We start from the raw sequence: 16,044 nt of genomic DNA on the forward strand, positions 1-16,044 counted from the left end.
GCTTATGATGTCGCGAGTGTGCCATTGGCGCCTTGTGGCGTCATATCTGCGCCGCGGGAAGAAGCGCCATTTTGGGGCTTCTTTTTTGCTCCGCGTGGGAGCCGCGCAGTTTGGCTGCTATGGCTCCCTCGCGGAGCAACCAGCAGCGCCGGCAGACCCCGCTTTTAGGTGGTCTGTAACGCGCCAAAGATATGCAATTTGGCACTCACTCCTTTTGTATCAGGGCAGCTTCAACAGCAGCTGCCGTGGGTTTTGAGCCACCAATGATCCAACATATTGATCGTTGGAAGTCTGTTGCCTACAAATGGTATGTGCAGAGAGTTCATGTTTAAAATCCATTTTCTAATGTATGTTTTTGTCAGTCCACAGATGCCGTTCCATGAGGGCGAAGGTCCTGATTTGCGGTCACGGCATGATTTACTGGGCAGCGCATCAAGCTTGTGCCAGCCATTTTGGGCCACCTCTTTGCCTGGGAGACAAGGCAATGTTTGATTGTTTGGGCAAGCGAGGTCTGCGTTGGAGTGGCCTACTGCCCCTGTTGTTTGATCACAATGGACCCGATCCTGATGTTGTTATAAACCTGGGGGATAACAATCTTGGCTTTATGAAAGGCAAAGTGCTCATTTGGCAAGCTCTGTAAGATTTTGAAGTAATTAAGAAGAGATGGCCCAGTGTGGTCATAGTTTGGTCTGAAATTTTGCCTTGCATAGTGTGTGTGGTGAGGTGAAGGACACCAGAGTAAATTGGATGTGGCTAGGAAGAGGGTCAATAGATACGAAATGCGATGTGAGGGTCTTTTGGCCATGTTATTGGTCATCCCGCCATTGTATTTCATAGACCCGAATTATATCATTCAGATAGAGTTCACCTGTCAGAGATAGGTAATGAATTGTTTTTGGGTGAATTTGGGAATGAAGTCTGTGTTGGAGGTAGGGGAAAGGGACGAAGCAGTTGCTTGTTCCTTATCTGTAGCCTTAATGGGGGTGGGGGAACGATCGGTGTGCACCTAGCCACCCCACTGAGGTGAAAGATCTGGATCAGGGCAGCCTTTACATGACAAGGGCCATGGGGTCTGCTCATGAAACAGCCTTTGGGGAAGATATGGGGGTTTTGCCCTCTCTTACAAACTTGAGGAAGTTTGGGAGAGCATGTCTCATATATACCTTCCTATGACTGGCTGAGGATACAATCCGAGGATTCGGTTGCCCTCAGAGTCTGGTGTTTTTGCCCTATGGGAAGGCTGAAGAGGTAGTCTAGGTAAAGACACCTGGCTTCAGCTGAACCCACATCAGGATTTCACCTTCAGTTGAAGTCTTGAAAGTTTACAGTTATCAATTGGGGTTAAAATAGAAAAAAACATTTGAAGCCTTGTATCACTATTAATGATCTTTGATATTGTTAACCTCAGTGAATTCATAAAGCTATCCAGGTGGGTGGAGACCATTACAGTTTGTAACAATGGTCATAGTTTAACTATGTTTTATATGAACAAGTGTTTCTTTTATCTGTCTTGAATTAGTTACATTCTAGTCATGCATCTCAACTTGATGCTTGTTAATTTTACTGCAGAGAAGGTTGTAAATGCATTTCTGGTCAAACATTCTTCTGATTGGCCTTAAATCAACATTCCTCTTTGCTTGCAGTTTTTGTAAGGTGGTGGTGATAAAAGAGGCTTTTATTTATTTATTTATTTATTTAAAAAATTCCTTTCTTATCTTAGCAAATGCTTGAGGAATGGTATGCAAGTAGAAAACATTGTAAATTCTTTCAGGCTCTGAAAGTGGTATTAAGCATGCACAGTTCACATGTTTTCTTTAGTTGAGAAACTCCGCAAAGGTTTCTGAGATATTAAAATACTGGCGCTTATATTGAGTTTATGATCTACAGTACTTTCAGTTGTTGGTTAGTTGTCAGACATATCTTTGTCCAATCTATAAGGGGTTGTTCTGTGTATTGTAATATTTAGTACACAAAATGATTGAAACGTATCAATGCCCCATGGGTAAATGTGTCATTTAAAAGCAGCTGCCAAGCTTTCTCCCTGCTGCTCCAATTAACACATTCAGTACACGCTTGCCAGTGAGTGGTCTGTGTGTATGGGTTAAACCATTGTAATGTTTGTTCAGACTGCATTGTATAGCATCAGGAATTATGCCTATGCTATTTACTGTTCTGCAAGCCAGCACATAGAAAAGAGAAGGAAAGAAATCACATGGTAGTTGAAGGTGTGTGACTGAAAATGACTAGGTAGTGATTGCTGGGTTGGAGGAAATGTCTTGTGCTTTAAGATGTGGTTCAGTCCATTGAGTAATGTTTATCTCCGCCCCTCTGGCCCCTCTTCAAATGATGGAGACAGAGAATAGTGAAATTCTAGTGCTGGGATTCCTTTTGCTGTCAGACACATCTTTTGAACTTTGCTGTGCTTATTAAAGTGTGCTTGACGTGAGGAGCATACCTCTTCAGCATTTTTATTTTCTCTTTCTAAATATTGGCTTGTAACTGAAATAATTTCTTCAGTTCTTTTAATTTCAGGGTCTGGTCAAGGTAAAGCAGTGTCCTTTATTGTCAGAGCTGAAACTGATTTTTTTAATGGTACAGAGCTGGCTGGTCAAAGGGACCAGTTCTTTTTCTGTATTTGCTGCTCATTCATGCTCAGACTGATTTTTGTGAAGTGTGGCTGTTGGACAACAACCGGAAAAGGTACAAGGACCTGATACTGTGGGCTGGTGAATGAGATGGAGCGTTTCTTAGGCTTTGTCAAGCAGATAAGACGATCGAGGAGAAGAAAAGGCAAAAAGTATCGTCCAGAGGAGGATTACCATGAGGGTTATGAGGATGTCTATTATTATGCCTCTGAGCACTTTCCAAGTAAGCACTATATGTGTGTGTCTTTTTTATTGCTGTGACAAATATTCATTATTGCTTTGAAGCACAGAAGGGTAATGCTGACCAAAAATACTATGGTACTTTATGCCGGTATTAAAACATACTAAAAGCATTGCTTATATATCTGTCTGGATATTCAGCTTTTTAAAAAAGCTATTACGATTCTGTAGGATTAGAGAAAGGCAGAGTCTAGAGGCATGGTTAATATTTCAGGTGCAGTTAATTGATTTCTATTGTTGCAAGCCTTTTATTAAAGCACTTTATGCTGTAAACTGATATTGCAGACCTTCCGTATTAATGCACGTGTGTGCCTGTGCGTATAGTTCTCTCCCTCTCACTGTGTGTCACACATCACATACACACTCATCTACAGTTTTAACCTACTATGTAAAAGGTAAATCACCCATGCATCAATGGTAATTGAAATTAAATATAAAGATTCATAAATGCAAGTGAGTGCTTTGTCGATATGCTTTCACCTCATTCTTTCTAGCAGAAAGTAGCCCAAGGTTCCCTCCCTCCTAATGCTGTATATTCATAGTATTGCTGATGGATTAGCTAATCACTCTGTTAATTTATTCTGCTAGCACATTCAGCTGCAGTTTATAAAAAGGCAACAAGGTTTGGAATCTGTGCAGTGTTAGTATTGAAAATGTTCTTATATTATTTATGCCTGTCAGTTCTTTGAGCTCATGCTTTGTCTTGTACCATTCCCAGTGGATTGGAAATGCCTAGGGGAACAATGGTTAGGAGAGCTACACATAGGCATTGTTGGGTTTATAATGCCATGCTTTAAGCTAAAGGTGTTGACAGCATAAGCAGCCATCCATGAACAGCTGTATAACATGGTACCATTAATTTAAATGGGATTGGAAGTTGTTTTGAAATATATTTTTTTCTGAACATAAAAAGTTTAATTAAAAAACTCAATATAGTTAATATGCCTTTTATCAAAACAATAACAGCAGTTACCATCTACTATTTATATAGTATTTTGGCTTATTCCCTTTCTTGGGCATGAGCAGGAGGATAGTTAAGCTGCAGTTTTGGAAAAAAAATGTTCCTGGCATCTTCTGACATTGTTGTCTCTATTGAAATTAAAGTTCCAGATCCAATTAATGAACAGTTAGCATGTTGACATTTTATATTTCTTAGATTTATAATGTGAATCTTGAGTAGTTTTCAGTTGATTTTACTTACACGAAGATGTCCACAAAAGCAAAGTTTGGAGATCTAGATCGTAATTTGTACAATCTTAGTATTAACCTAGTAATTTATCCCAATATCTGTGTGTGCGTGTGCGTGTGCGCGCACACAGTCCACTACTCTAAGATTTTAAGTAACTATGTAATGGTAATATCAGACACAAAAGCTATTGGTCACAAACTCATCTATATAGTATTGTAAGATCTTAAAATTATCAAAATGGCAACTTCTGCAACTTCTGTTCTTGTTCAGCTTTCTGTAGAGTGTAGCTAATCAGGCAAGGTTCTCCCTTGAAAATACACTTCAGTCAAAATCAAAGGAAAGCAAAAGAAACAAGTGGGTCAAACACGTTAACAGGAGGTTGACTCTGAGCAAGAGTGTGAAAAACATTGTCTTGTAGCTATTATTAAAAATCCAGTAGCAGAATATTCTTGGAATGCTCTGACCTCTTAAGATTTCAAACTGATAGTCATATTTTTTGACATACATGACTTCCCCTCTCAGAAATAACAATATAGGAAATGTGTTTGTAATTAGTGGTAGATCATAATATTCCCAAATAACTTGAGATATACAGTAATATACATAAACAGGGTTGAGAGTATATTTAGTTTCAGAGTTGCAAAAATCAGCTTAATGAACAAAATAGTTCCCAGTAGATGTCAACTGCATGGAGCTAGATATTCATGACTAACTAGAAGTATATCAGGTAAATCTCTCATAAATTTCTTCTTTCTTCGTTGTTGTCTAGTCTTGGGCCACATGACTATATTCATGCTGACTAAGAAAGTGGAATCTATGGCTTGCTGCATAAAAGGGAAACACATTTTGTCTTTATTTACATTTAGTCTTGGACATGGGGATGCCTTGTGAAGGCACTTTCATAATTCTGTTACTGTGAAATTATTTTTAAAAGTGGACAACATTTTTGAAGAAACAGAATCTGAGGACATCCACTTTCCTTTGTTATGCTTGTTAATCCTGCTAAACTTTGTACTTTTGGAAATTTACCTATTAAATATTTGACTTTTTGGACATCACTGCTTTTACTTCAAGAGAAGTTTCATTAAAGAAACAGCTAGGGTGAATATTACAACCATGTAAAAAACCAGGAAAATGTTATTTTAATTAAAGCAATAGAATATATGTTTAATATTAGAGTCTGTGACAGTCCTGTCATAGACTATCTGACAGTCCTTTTCATGGGTATTAAACTGCATCAGCAGTTAAAAGATGGCAATTTATTTTAATATTTATGACCAAGACTGTGTGTTTGGCACCCCGCAAGCATCAAACTAGGTATAGAATCCACAATCAAGAATGTTAAGCATTTCAGTGTTTTCTTTTTACAGAACCAAAATATAAAGTTTCTAAACTAGTACAAAAAAATCAAGGCACTCGCAAATAGGAAGAAATATGGACAGGGCATCATCTATTGCTTGTCTCAGACCTCTCAAAAATGGACCAAGTAGAAAGATGCTTCCCTGTCCCCTTAGAGTCTGTGCCTGTGCTGAGGCCTGTCGGGTCGAGGAAGAGGAGGAGGAGGAGCTTCCTTTATTCCATTTAGAACACTAGAATACTCAAGTTGCAGTCAGACTGCCCAGTGGACCAGATAAAGAGCTTTCTACATCATACAGTTGGCCTTTCTTATACACAGAGTTTTTATTCATGGATTCAAGCATCCACGGTTTGAAAATGTTCCAAAAAAGTATAAATTTCAAATATCAAACCTTGATTTTCCATTTTTTATAGAGGACACCATTTTGCTATGTCATTATATTTAATGGGACTTGAGCATCCACAGATTTTGTTATACATGGGGGATCTTGGAACCAAACCCCAGCGTATAACAAGGGTCCCCTGTATTATTGAGCATCCAGACTCACAGATAAAGCTGCCACTTCATTATAGATGCTCCAACTTTACTTGTGGTCTATCATGAGGAGAATTTTTTAATATGTGAAGTGAGTTAGTAGCTTTCCAACATAACATGTGCAAAAGCACTAGTGGCATAATATTCATCCATGTCGTCTGTGCAGATGACATTTTATGGTACTTTCCAAGCCCTGGCACAATTGGTTTTCTGCAGCAGCGGAACCACATTCAACAAATAGCTCCCCTGGACATTTTTTAGTTCAACCTTTCAAAATTCATCTCAGCTGTACAGATTTATTGATTTTTTTATGTTGTTTAAGAGAGAAAGGAGGTGTTGTAATGTTATAAATAATGTTGATGTTTAAAAAATTGAAGATTTGGGCTTTGCACATACTGAATGAGCCAAAGCGAATGCATTTAAAATGAGCAGAAGCATGGACAAACTTGTATTGTAGCAAGTTACTTTTATATTTGTTGTTTTGTGCCTTCAAGTCATTTTCAACTTATGGTGACCCTATCACAGTGTTTCCTTGGCAGCATTTGTTCAGAGCCTTCATCTGGGACTGAGAACATGTGACCTGCCAAAGATCACTCCATGGGTTTTCATGACTGATCAGGGATCCAAATCTGGTCTCTAGAGCTCTAGTTCAACACTACACAATATAATCCAATTTGAATCGTACTTTTCCTCCAACCATGCACACAGGGTTACCCTGCTTAAACCTTCCAACAAAGCTTTGACAGAGAATAGGCTGATAGGAAGTAACTGTTCAGTTTCATTCAATGTGCTCCATAGCCAAGAGATGTTGATCAGGGTTTCCAGTCACAGAAATATTTCTATTGGCAATCTGAAAGTAATAATTTGGTTGACTGTGATATTTATTGGTTGAAAAGCTGTAGATAAAGCTAAAGCTGAAATAAATTGGAAAGCCACTGACTGCAAGGGCTGCATCTACACTGCAGAATTAATGCACTGCTTTAATTGCCATGGCTCAATGAGGTGGAATTCTGGGATTTGTAGTTTTGTGAGATTTTTAGTCTTCGCTGTCAGAGAGCTCAGGTGCCACGACATACTACAAATCCCAGGATTCCATAGGATGCAACCATTGTCGTTAAAGTGGTATCAAACTGCATTAATTCTGCAGTGTAACAGCTGCCAGGGTGCTCTTATACCTGTCCTACTCAGAAGTAAGACTCATTTTTTCAATGGGCTTTACTTCCAGGCAACTGGGTAAAACATTGCTCTTGCATGTAAAGGAATAGGTAATATTAATTGATTGCTTTGAACTGTGGAAATAAATTAGGTAGGATCAGTTGCTCTTGAGTGGAAATGCATTCCCTACTCTCAGCTCCTCCCTACAATAGGAGGTATGTCTGCAGCATGAAACAGGCTGGTAAAGAGAGCCCAGGAAAATCATGTATGTGAAGCCTGTGTGCATGTCTTCTTGTTTCTAACTTGTGTTACTCTTATTGTCTAATGAAACCAACTTTTATTTAACTAATTGAGCATATTTTGCACTGCCCATTTGGCTGAAGCAATTTGCAACAAACAAGGTCATATTGGCTAGGGGAATAAAAGCAATTTAAAAGAGCCACTTTTTTAGTCCAGTACTCATGGTTAGCTACATGGAACACTTAAAGAAAGAGAGCACCAGCACTCTAACAATCAGCTCCTTAATGCCCATCATATTGAAATAAAGAAAGAGAAGTATTAGCATAGTGGCTGAAAAGCAAGGAGAGGAGATCAAATCCATGACTGGGGGTGGGGAGAGATGTACAGTGAAGGGTGGGCTACCTTAAGGCCTTTTCCCAGTGTAGAAATCCACTTCACTTTCATGTTTGAGAGGGAGGGCCAACACAGTTGTCAGTAGAAGTAAAGGGATGGAGACTAGGGTTGCATTGATTCACTGGAATCTTATAGTGAAGAGTTTTTCTCTCATGACTAATGTAACTAGGTGTGGTAATGATACATGTTTTAATCTTGTGTTAACTTTTGTATCTGGTGATTTTAGGAGCCCTGGTGGCGCAGTGGTTAAATGCCTGTACTGCAGCCATTCACTCAAAACCACAAGGTTGCGGGTTCAAGATCAGCAAAAGGGCCCAAGCTCGACTCAGGCTTGCATCCTTCCGAGGTCGCTAAAATGAGTACCCAGACTGTTGAGGGCTAATTAGCTTACTTGCTGTTCACCGCTATGATCCTTGGATCCTTGGAATAGCGGTATATAAATAAAACATATTATTATTATTATTATTATTATTATTATTATTATTATTATTATTATTTTATGAGACCTAGTGCCTCAACTGTTATATCTCTGCCCAGGAATAAAAGTAAAAAAAAAATAGTATCTGGGCCTAGGATTCTCCGCCCAGGAATAAAAGTTAAAAAATAAAAGGATCTGGGCCTAGGACTCTCTCAGTAGTGAAGATAGCCCTTTCTCTCAAAATTACAATTGCTTAAAAGTACAGAAAAGTATCAAAAGAACAGAAAAGGTTCTCTGACTGACTGTTGAGCCCTGTTTTGGAAAGGATTAGCTGGTGAAAGTGATAACAGTGTGGAGAAGAGCGCTGTCCCTGAGTAACTACTGCAGCAGTTCAAGTGGCTATTAAACACACTAATAGCTGTACATAGATGCCAGTGGAAAGGTTGGCAACCCTGTTGAGAGGGTAGCTGCTGCTATAAATGGAAGAAGGCACGTAAAAGCCATGTGTTGTTACTATTGCTATTAGCATTGTATACTACAAGACTGGAGGTAATGTCTGTTGTGAGAAAAACAGCTGGAGCAAAGCAGATTCCCTTTTAATATCCCATAGATTGTATGTACAGCGCTGTGTAAATTTACAGCGCTTTATAAATAAAGGTTAATAATAATAATAATAGTGTACTTTGTTATAGAACATAGTAGGCAGAATAAAATCTAGGCTCAGCTGTTTGGAGGGCTGGCTGCCTGGAGCTGGTTTGTGAAGCCATCAATAAAGGAACAAGTTAACCACAAGACACCTTGTCCAGGAGCCCCGTCAAACCAGGTGCCTGTCCTGATTAGAATGCAATGTATAATCCTATGCATTGTAAACATACACACAATCTGCTCACATTTTAAATATCGAGCACCGTAGCTGAGAAGGTTGCACAGACTAAGAATGAAACAGGATAATAGGCTACTAAGTGTTATGCTAGCTTTTCTGAAGAGCTTTAAAATATAAACACCATTGTATACTGAAGAGAATAGGATCTATGGTTTATTTACTTAGCAGAGTAAAGAATGCATATATTAGCATGATGGATCCCTGGGCAGGCTACTGGACTTTTGCAAACATTGCATTTCTATGGGTTGTGCCTCCCAGTCTGGAATTCTGAAATATGAAATACTCTAAAATCCAAAATTATCCACATGGATGGCTAGGATATGGACACCTTTGCTTTCTGGTGGTTCACTGTACACAAACTTTGTTTCATGTACAAAATTATTTTAAAAAACACCATGTACACAGTTACCTTCAGGCTATGTTTGTAAGGTGTGTATGAAACATAAATAAATTTCACGTTTAGACTTGGGTCCCATATCCAAGGCTGCATCTGCACTGCAGAAATGATGCAATTTTACTACATTTAATTGCCATGGCTCAGTGTTATGGAATTCTGGGATTGGTAATTTGTTGTGGCACCAGATCTCTTAGACAAAGAATGCTAAATACCTTACCAAACTTCAAATCCCAGCATTCCATAGCATTGAGTCATGGCACTTAAAGTGGTGTCAAACTGCCTTATTTCTGCAATGCAGATACAGCCAAAGATGCCTCCCTATGTATATGCAAATTTTCTAAAATCTGAAAAATCCAAAACACTTCTGGTCCCAAGTATTTTAGACAAGAAATACTCAACTTGTAATAGCATGATGTCAGAAATCTAAGTGTTTCATAGAGTTTATAGGACAGTATCTATTATTAATGAAAGGCTGAATAGACATATACACATTCCACTATTTATGATGCATCAAGGATTTTAAGACTAGAAATGTGTCATCTTTAGTACATTTTTCAGTAAGAAAAAGCTTCTTTATGAAGGCTAATGATATTAAAAGTAGCTGAGGTTAGCAAATGAAAGCTTAAAGGTATATTTTGGGTATACAATTGTTATGCTTTCAGAATCAGCCCTAAAGTAAGATTATTTCATCACAATTTATCCATAGTTCCAATGGTCCAGAATGACAGAGCTACTGTAACATTATAACCCACTTATCATTGTCAAGCAAAGAAACTCAAAAGAAATAACTTTTCCTAACAATCTTAGACGAAAAGCTTTTTAAAAAATGTTTTATCAATTTTCCAGCAGTATCAGACCACCATTGCTGACACAGTTGTCTCCACCTAATTGCCAAATTGTCTAATGCTAGGCTTTACTCAAACAGGGATGGATGAAATATGCACGGGATGCCAGATGGACATGTATTAGGTGCCTCATGGTGATGAAAGGAGGTTTGCAGTCTTCTCCAGTATCCAAAATTATAATTTTGCAAATGGAAAAGTAACATCAATGAGCAAAAAGTTCTGTTAATCAATTTCTTGAACATGGCTCCTGCATTACTCCTACATTACAGAAGTCCACCCTCTATTTGAAGGTATCTGCCCTTTAAAGGCTGTGCAGATCACATCTGGAATAAAGATAACAGTCACAGAAACTAAAAGCTAGAGACTTGACGCTGCCTATCAATGTCTTGTCTAAAAAAAACCTAGACACCAGATCCCATCTGATTTTGAAAACTAAACAGGGGCGGGATACAGACCGCCCCTTTGGGGTGGCCTGCACCCGCCCCTTTCCCCGACGAATTGGGGCCACAGCGGCCACAGCGGCACCCCCAGAGGCCTCGATCAGCCACTTTTCCAGGCCTCGGGGAAGTGGCAAAAGGCCACTTCCCCACGGCCTGGAAAGGGGTGTCCTTGGGGCTTCATGCCCCAAGGACACCCCGACAGCGGCGGGGAGAGAGATAAAGGGGCCGCTTGACCCCTTTCTCTTCTGTATCGCTGACACAGCCGTGTAAAGGCTGCGCCAGCGATACCTGCAGCAAAAGGAGCTCTGTTTCGGAGCTCCTTCTAGCGCTGCTGAAAGGGCGCCATAAGCGCCCTGCAGCGGCATGCGCACATCACAGCTGCGCCGCGCCATTTGGCTGTGGTGCAGCCATGACATCATAATGGCGGCACACATGTAGACAGGGTGCCGCCATTTCGACGCCACGGCTAGCATGTATCCAGGCCAGCGCAAAGCGCTGGTCTGGATACCGCCTGAGTCAGCTTGAATAGTACTTGGATGGGAGATTGCCAATGAATACCAGGTGCTATATACTATATTTCAGAGGAAGGAACTGGCAAAACCACCACTGAGTATTCCTTGCCTAAGAAAACCCTATGGAATTCAAGGAGTTACCATAAATTGACAAGTGACTTGAAAGTACATATACACTCACACACTCTCACATCAATACTTAACACCTGGATAACATACTGAGCAGGTAGACATGTCAACTAGTTACAGAATTTCCATTATTGTTAAATATATGTTGGTGGAAAGGTAAGGTCTAAATGTAACCGGTTGTAGAGATCGAGTATTATGCAGTGGTTTGGGATTTGTTTTATAACTGTGGAGACTAGTGTTCAAATCCCTAAACCAGACATTTAAGCCCACTGGGAGATCTTGGGCAAGACAGTTTCACTCAGCCTCAGAGCAAGGCAAAGGTCTTTCCAAGAATACCTTGTAATAGGTATGTCTTAGGGTTGCAATAAGAAGGGAATGACTTGAAGATACACAACAACAAATGTATACAGTGGACCCTTGTTATACGCTGGGGTTTGGTTCCAAGATCCCCCGTGTATAACAAAATCTGTGTATGCTCAAGTCCCATTAAATATAATGACATAGCAAAATGGTGTCCCTTATAAAAAATGGAAAATCAAGGTAAATTTATACTTTTTTGGAACATTTTCAAACCGTGTATGCTTGAATCCGTGTATAAAAAATCCGTGTATAAGAAGGGCCGACTGTATTATATATTTTTATGTATATTTTAGTAGCTATTTCTAAATTTCCCCCCTATGTATAAATTACCAAATGTAAATGTTATGCAAGTTGTGTACCATCTTTTCCCCTCTTTTCCAGTCAATTTATTTCTCTCTTTGGTAATTCATAATCTCTTTTGGCTAACCTCAATTTGTTCCTGAATTGTTCTACTTCAGATTGCAAACAGAGTTTGTGTGACTAAGGTCCAATCCACACTGCAGAAATAATCCAGTTTGATACTGTTTTAACTGCTTTGGCTCAGTGCTAGGGACCCCTGGGAACTGTAGTTTATTCTGGCATCAGAGCTCTCTTACAGAGAAGGCGAAATGTCTAACAAAACTGCAGTTCCCAGAATTCCCAAGCATCAAACCAAGGCAGTTAAAGCAATCTCAAACTGGATTATTTCTGCAGTTTGGATTGGACCCATATCTTCTTCATGCAAAATGTTTCCCTCTTCATAGGAAAACAGAAGTCAAGGGAAGGCAATATTAGAGTGCAGGAAAGTGCAATCAAAAGTTATTAAATGTATAAAGTAACACCTGTGAGGATTCAGTGAAAATATCAGTGGTTGAAAATTAACTACAGTGATCATTTGCAACAGTAGTAATTTGTGATAACAGTTATTTTAGCACCACTAAGCTAATTAGCATATGTAGAGGGAAAGGAAAGCATTGTCCTTATTCATCCCCAAATGGATAGAATCAAGTCTTTACCTTCTAATTTAGAGGTTCCATGCTGGAATCTCCCTTTTAAATTCCTTTTGTAGAAGGATCTTAAACAATGTAAAATTAAACAGTGAAATGTACTGGGAGGGCTAAATGCTTTTACTGATTTTTCAATGTCATTATTCTAATGTAAAATTTGTGTCCATTGATAGTGTTACTCACAGGCTGACCTGTTTATCAAATGTAGAATTCAGAAGGGCATTGCTGGAAGGTACTATTATATATATCATGTTGGACCATGAGAAGTAAATGAGGCTTTGATGTTGTTGCTAGTGTTCTAGGTCTTACAATAGTGTTGCTTGAATAGATGTGGAAACAAAGATGCCACCTGGGTTTGCTCACTCTGGTCCCTTTCTTTATGTGTCTATTGTATATTGACCTGCCAAAATGTAGCTGTATTGTGGGTAGTTTTTTGTGGGTTTTTCGGGCTATGTGGCCAAGTTGTAGCAGAGTTTCTTTCTGACGTTTTGCCAGCATCTGTGGCTGGCATCTTCAGAGAATGAGCCTTTGATGTTGTTGCTAGTGTTCTAGGTCTTGTGGGTCTTGGCAATAGCTAGTGGGCCATATAGACTGTCTAGGTGGAGGATATAACTGTCAATAAACTTCTGCTATAATGCGATACTTACATGTCCATCTTGCTGTTTACATACCAAAGGTTCTGCTACCTATGGTCCATATTGGCAATGGCTATTAGATAAAGTACTCAAGTTTGCCATAATGTAGGCTTTTAAATTGGTGAATAGATTTTTAGGGTGTGTTTGTTCAGATTTTCTCTTACAAATCTAAAGGAAAATCCTCCACTGGCATATCTATTCCTCAGTGAGATCTGAGAATAAAAAACTGTAAAATATATGTGACTCCCACACGTAGCCTAATTTGTTCATTATGGCAACATGATGGCTCTTCTTTTGTAAGTCACTTTCATTATAATGTCAGGATTGTGATGTTGTGGTTGTATCATGTTCCATGTGCCTGAGACTGGCTGGAATTCAGGTTGGGACATCTGCACACATACATGTTCAGCAATGTACGTGCTTTTTCAGGCTCCGTGTTGGTTAGTATTCTCATCCTCTGTGCAGAGCACCCAAAGCACCTCTCCCAGCATATTTTATAGCCCTGAAACCACCTCATAAAGGCATTCTGTGCTTCAATGTGAACAGAAGCATCTACCACCAAAAAGCTGGAAGCATAATAATTCCAAAAGTGCTGAGACCTCCAGAGGAACCTCGCAGATCTCAACACTGATGTCATCACTGTGTATTTGGCTGTGATGGGGGGATAGCCAGATGCTTCTCCTATCCTGCCCGCTCACATTGACACATGAAATGCCTACTTCATAGCTTTAAAGTAGTGTGTGGGGAGGATATATGAATCAGCATAGCATAAGGTATCTTTATGTTGCACTGAGTGGATGTTCAGTTGAGACCACTATGTGGTAAAATATGTTCTTTGCTAGTTATCTCAGTGCATGACAGTGTAATCACTCTCCTGGTATCTTTGGATGTAATAATAATTGATAAATCTAGTGCTATTAGAATAAGGTTGAGTGAGCTTTGGGTTAATGTACTGTTGCCCTCTCTTCCCCAGCATTTCCACCTAACTAAATTAACAGTTAACGGGTAATGGTTATACCTCCATTAACAAAGTTGATGCATTCCTGAGCATTATTTCTTTAACAGAAAATTTGATAACAGAAGCAGAAGTAATATGGAAAGAATAGAAATAGGTCCCTGTACCTTAAAAAAGAAGAAGAGCAGTTCAGCATAGTTTGACAAACTTTTTATTGTAAACTAACAATACACATATATTCTTTTTTAAAGATGTTGAGTAGCTGGTGAGACAGGCTTACCTGCTTTCCCCCTTTCTCTATGTTTTGCTGTCACACATGTTCAGTAAGAGATTCTGGGGAGTAGCTGCTGTTTATATTGCCTGTTCTAGGCAGACACACAATTACTGCAGACTCCCATTCTTTCCCAGCTCAAAGTTTATTGCATTGTTTACTGCAGAAGGCTTGGGTCAACCAAGAAATGAACATCTGCATTTCTCCTGACTTCTTTCACCATCCTTCCAGTGCAGATGCTGCTAAAAACTTCCAGTTAGACAAAGGTCAAAGGAAAAAAAGGAGGACTGATTGGATGTAAAATGACTTTCTAAAAAGTAGCTTTTTTGTCAGACGTTTGTTAACTTAGATGTGCCTGAACTTATTTCATCCAAACGGAGAACTGTAGTTGGTAATATGACAGGATAATTAGCTAGATCAAAGTTGAATTCATTCTCTATCTAGTCTTATCCAGGCCACTGTTATAGATGAGAGCTGAGGCCAGAAGCTTATGCATGTGCAAAGCAGACCTATATAAAAGACCAATCGCAGAAGGGATTCATGAAGAATACTTTCTACAGCACTGTGATGAAAAGGTCATACCTTTTTGTTGCTGTGTGCTGGTACACTTGTTTCTGTTCTAGTGAAAAAAAATCTTTTCCAGGTCAGCACACAATTCTATGTATGTGGATTTAATGTGACAAAAGGAGTGACTTAACTGAAATTATTACCCACTCCTGTTTATGATGAAATATAAAAAAATCTAACTTATCATTTTCCTTTGTAAATCTTTCTACACTGAACTGCATTGGTACTAGTTGGTCAGAGACTATCACCTAGTTTGCAGTAATAAGTAAGATAGTAGGTAGAGATTTTGTGACACAGATGTGTCTAGGTCATATTACACCATACAGCAGATGACAGTTCAAGCAGCTGTCTCTAAGCTTCCAGTCAGGTCACACATAAAATTTTCTCTTGCAGCATCCAGGCATTCAGTTCCCAAGGTCTTAAAAGCAGAATGACAAGCAGCCAATTGTCTTTAAAAATATGGTGAAAATTTGCAAATATATATTCCTCACTCATAGGAGCAGAGAAGGAACAAAATATGCATCTGGACCATACTGTTTCAGGCCTTAGATGGGAGTTCATATCATTGAATGGTCCTCTGAAAAACCATTTCCCTCATCACAAAAACATATATGTCAGAAAGAAGCATTTGCAGGGTATTTTCCCAAATGGAAACCACTGAATCTCTGTGACAAATGGAAACCACTGAATCTTTGAGAATTCAGTCCTTGCTGTGCCTTATTAGCAATGTTTTGAAATACAGCTGTATTACCTGTTTGCTTGTCTGGCAGTCTTCTAGACCAGTGCTAATCAAAGTGGTGGGCCCTGGCCTGGTGTTGATCCCTGGCAAGTTTGCATCAAAGAAAGAAATAATTGTCCCCCATGGGTACAAAATTAGTGCCAGTCTCTAGCAC

At 39.2% G+C, this 16,044-nt stretch overlaps 1 protein-coding gene across 6 annotated transcripts in view; it reads left to right on the forward strand.

The window, feature by feature from the left end:
* Positions 1-2,343: 2,343 nt before the first annotated feature.
* Positions 2,344-16,044, forward strand: part of GRIP1 (glutamate receptor interacting protein 1) — a 308,504-nt gene continuing 294,803 nt past the window's right edge. For all 6 annotated transcript variants that reach the window (XM_042468137.1, XM_042468139.1, XM_042468138.1 and 3 more), the window contains exon 1: positions 2,344-2,868. In XM_042468137.1, coding sequence (XP_042324071.1) covers positions 2,736-2,868 — 133 coding nt within the window. In that variant the 5' untranslated portion in view covers positions 2,344-2,735. The remainder of the gene's footprint in view (positions 2,869-16,044) is intronic.

This window comes from Sceloporus undulatus, chromosome 5 (assembly GCF_019175285.1).
Source record: "Sceloporus undulatus isolate JIND9_A2432 ecotype Alabama chromosome 5, SceUnd_v1.1, whole genome shotgun sequence".
In the NCBI taxonomy this organism is placed as follows: domain Eukaryota; kingdom Metazoa; phylum Chordata; class Lepidosauria; order Squamata; family Phrynosomatidae; genus Sceloporus; species Sceloporus undulatus.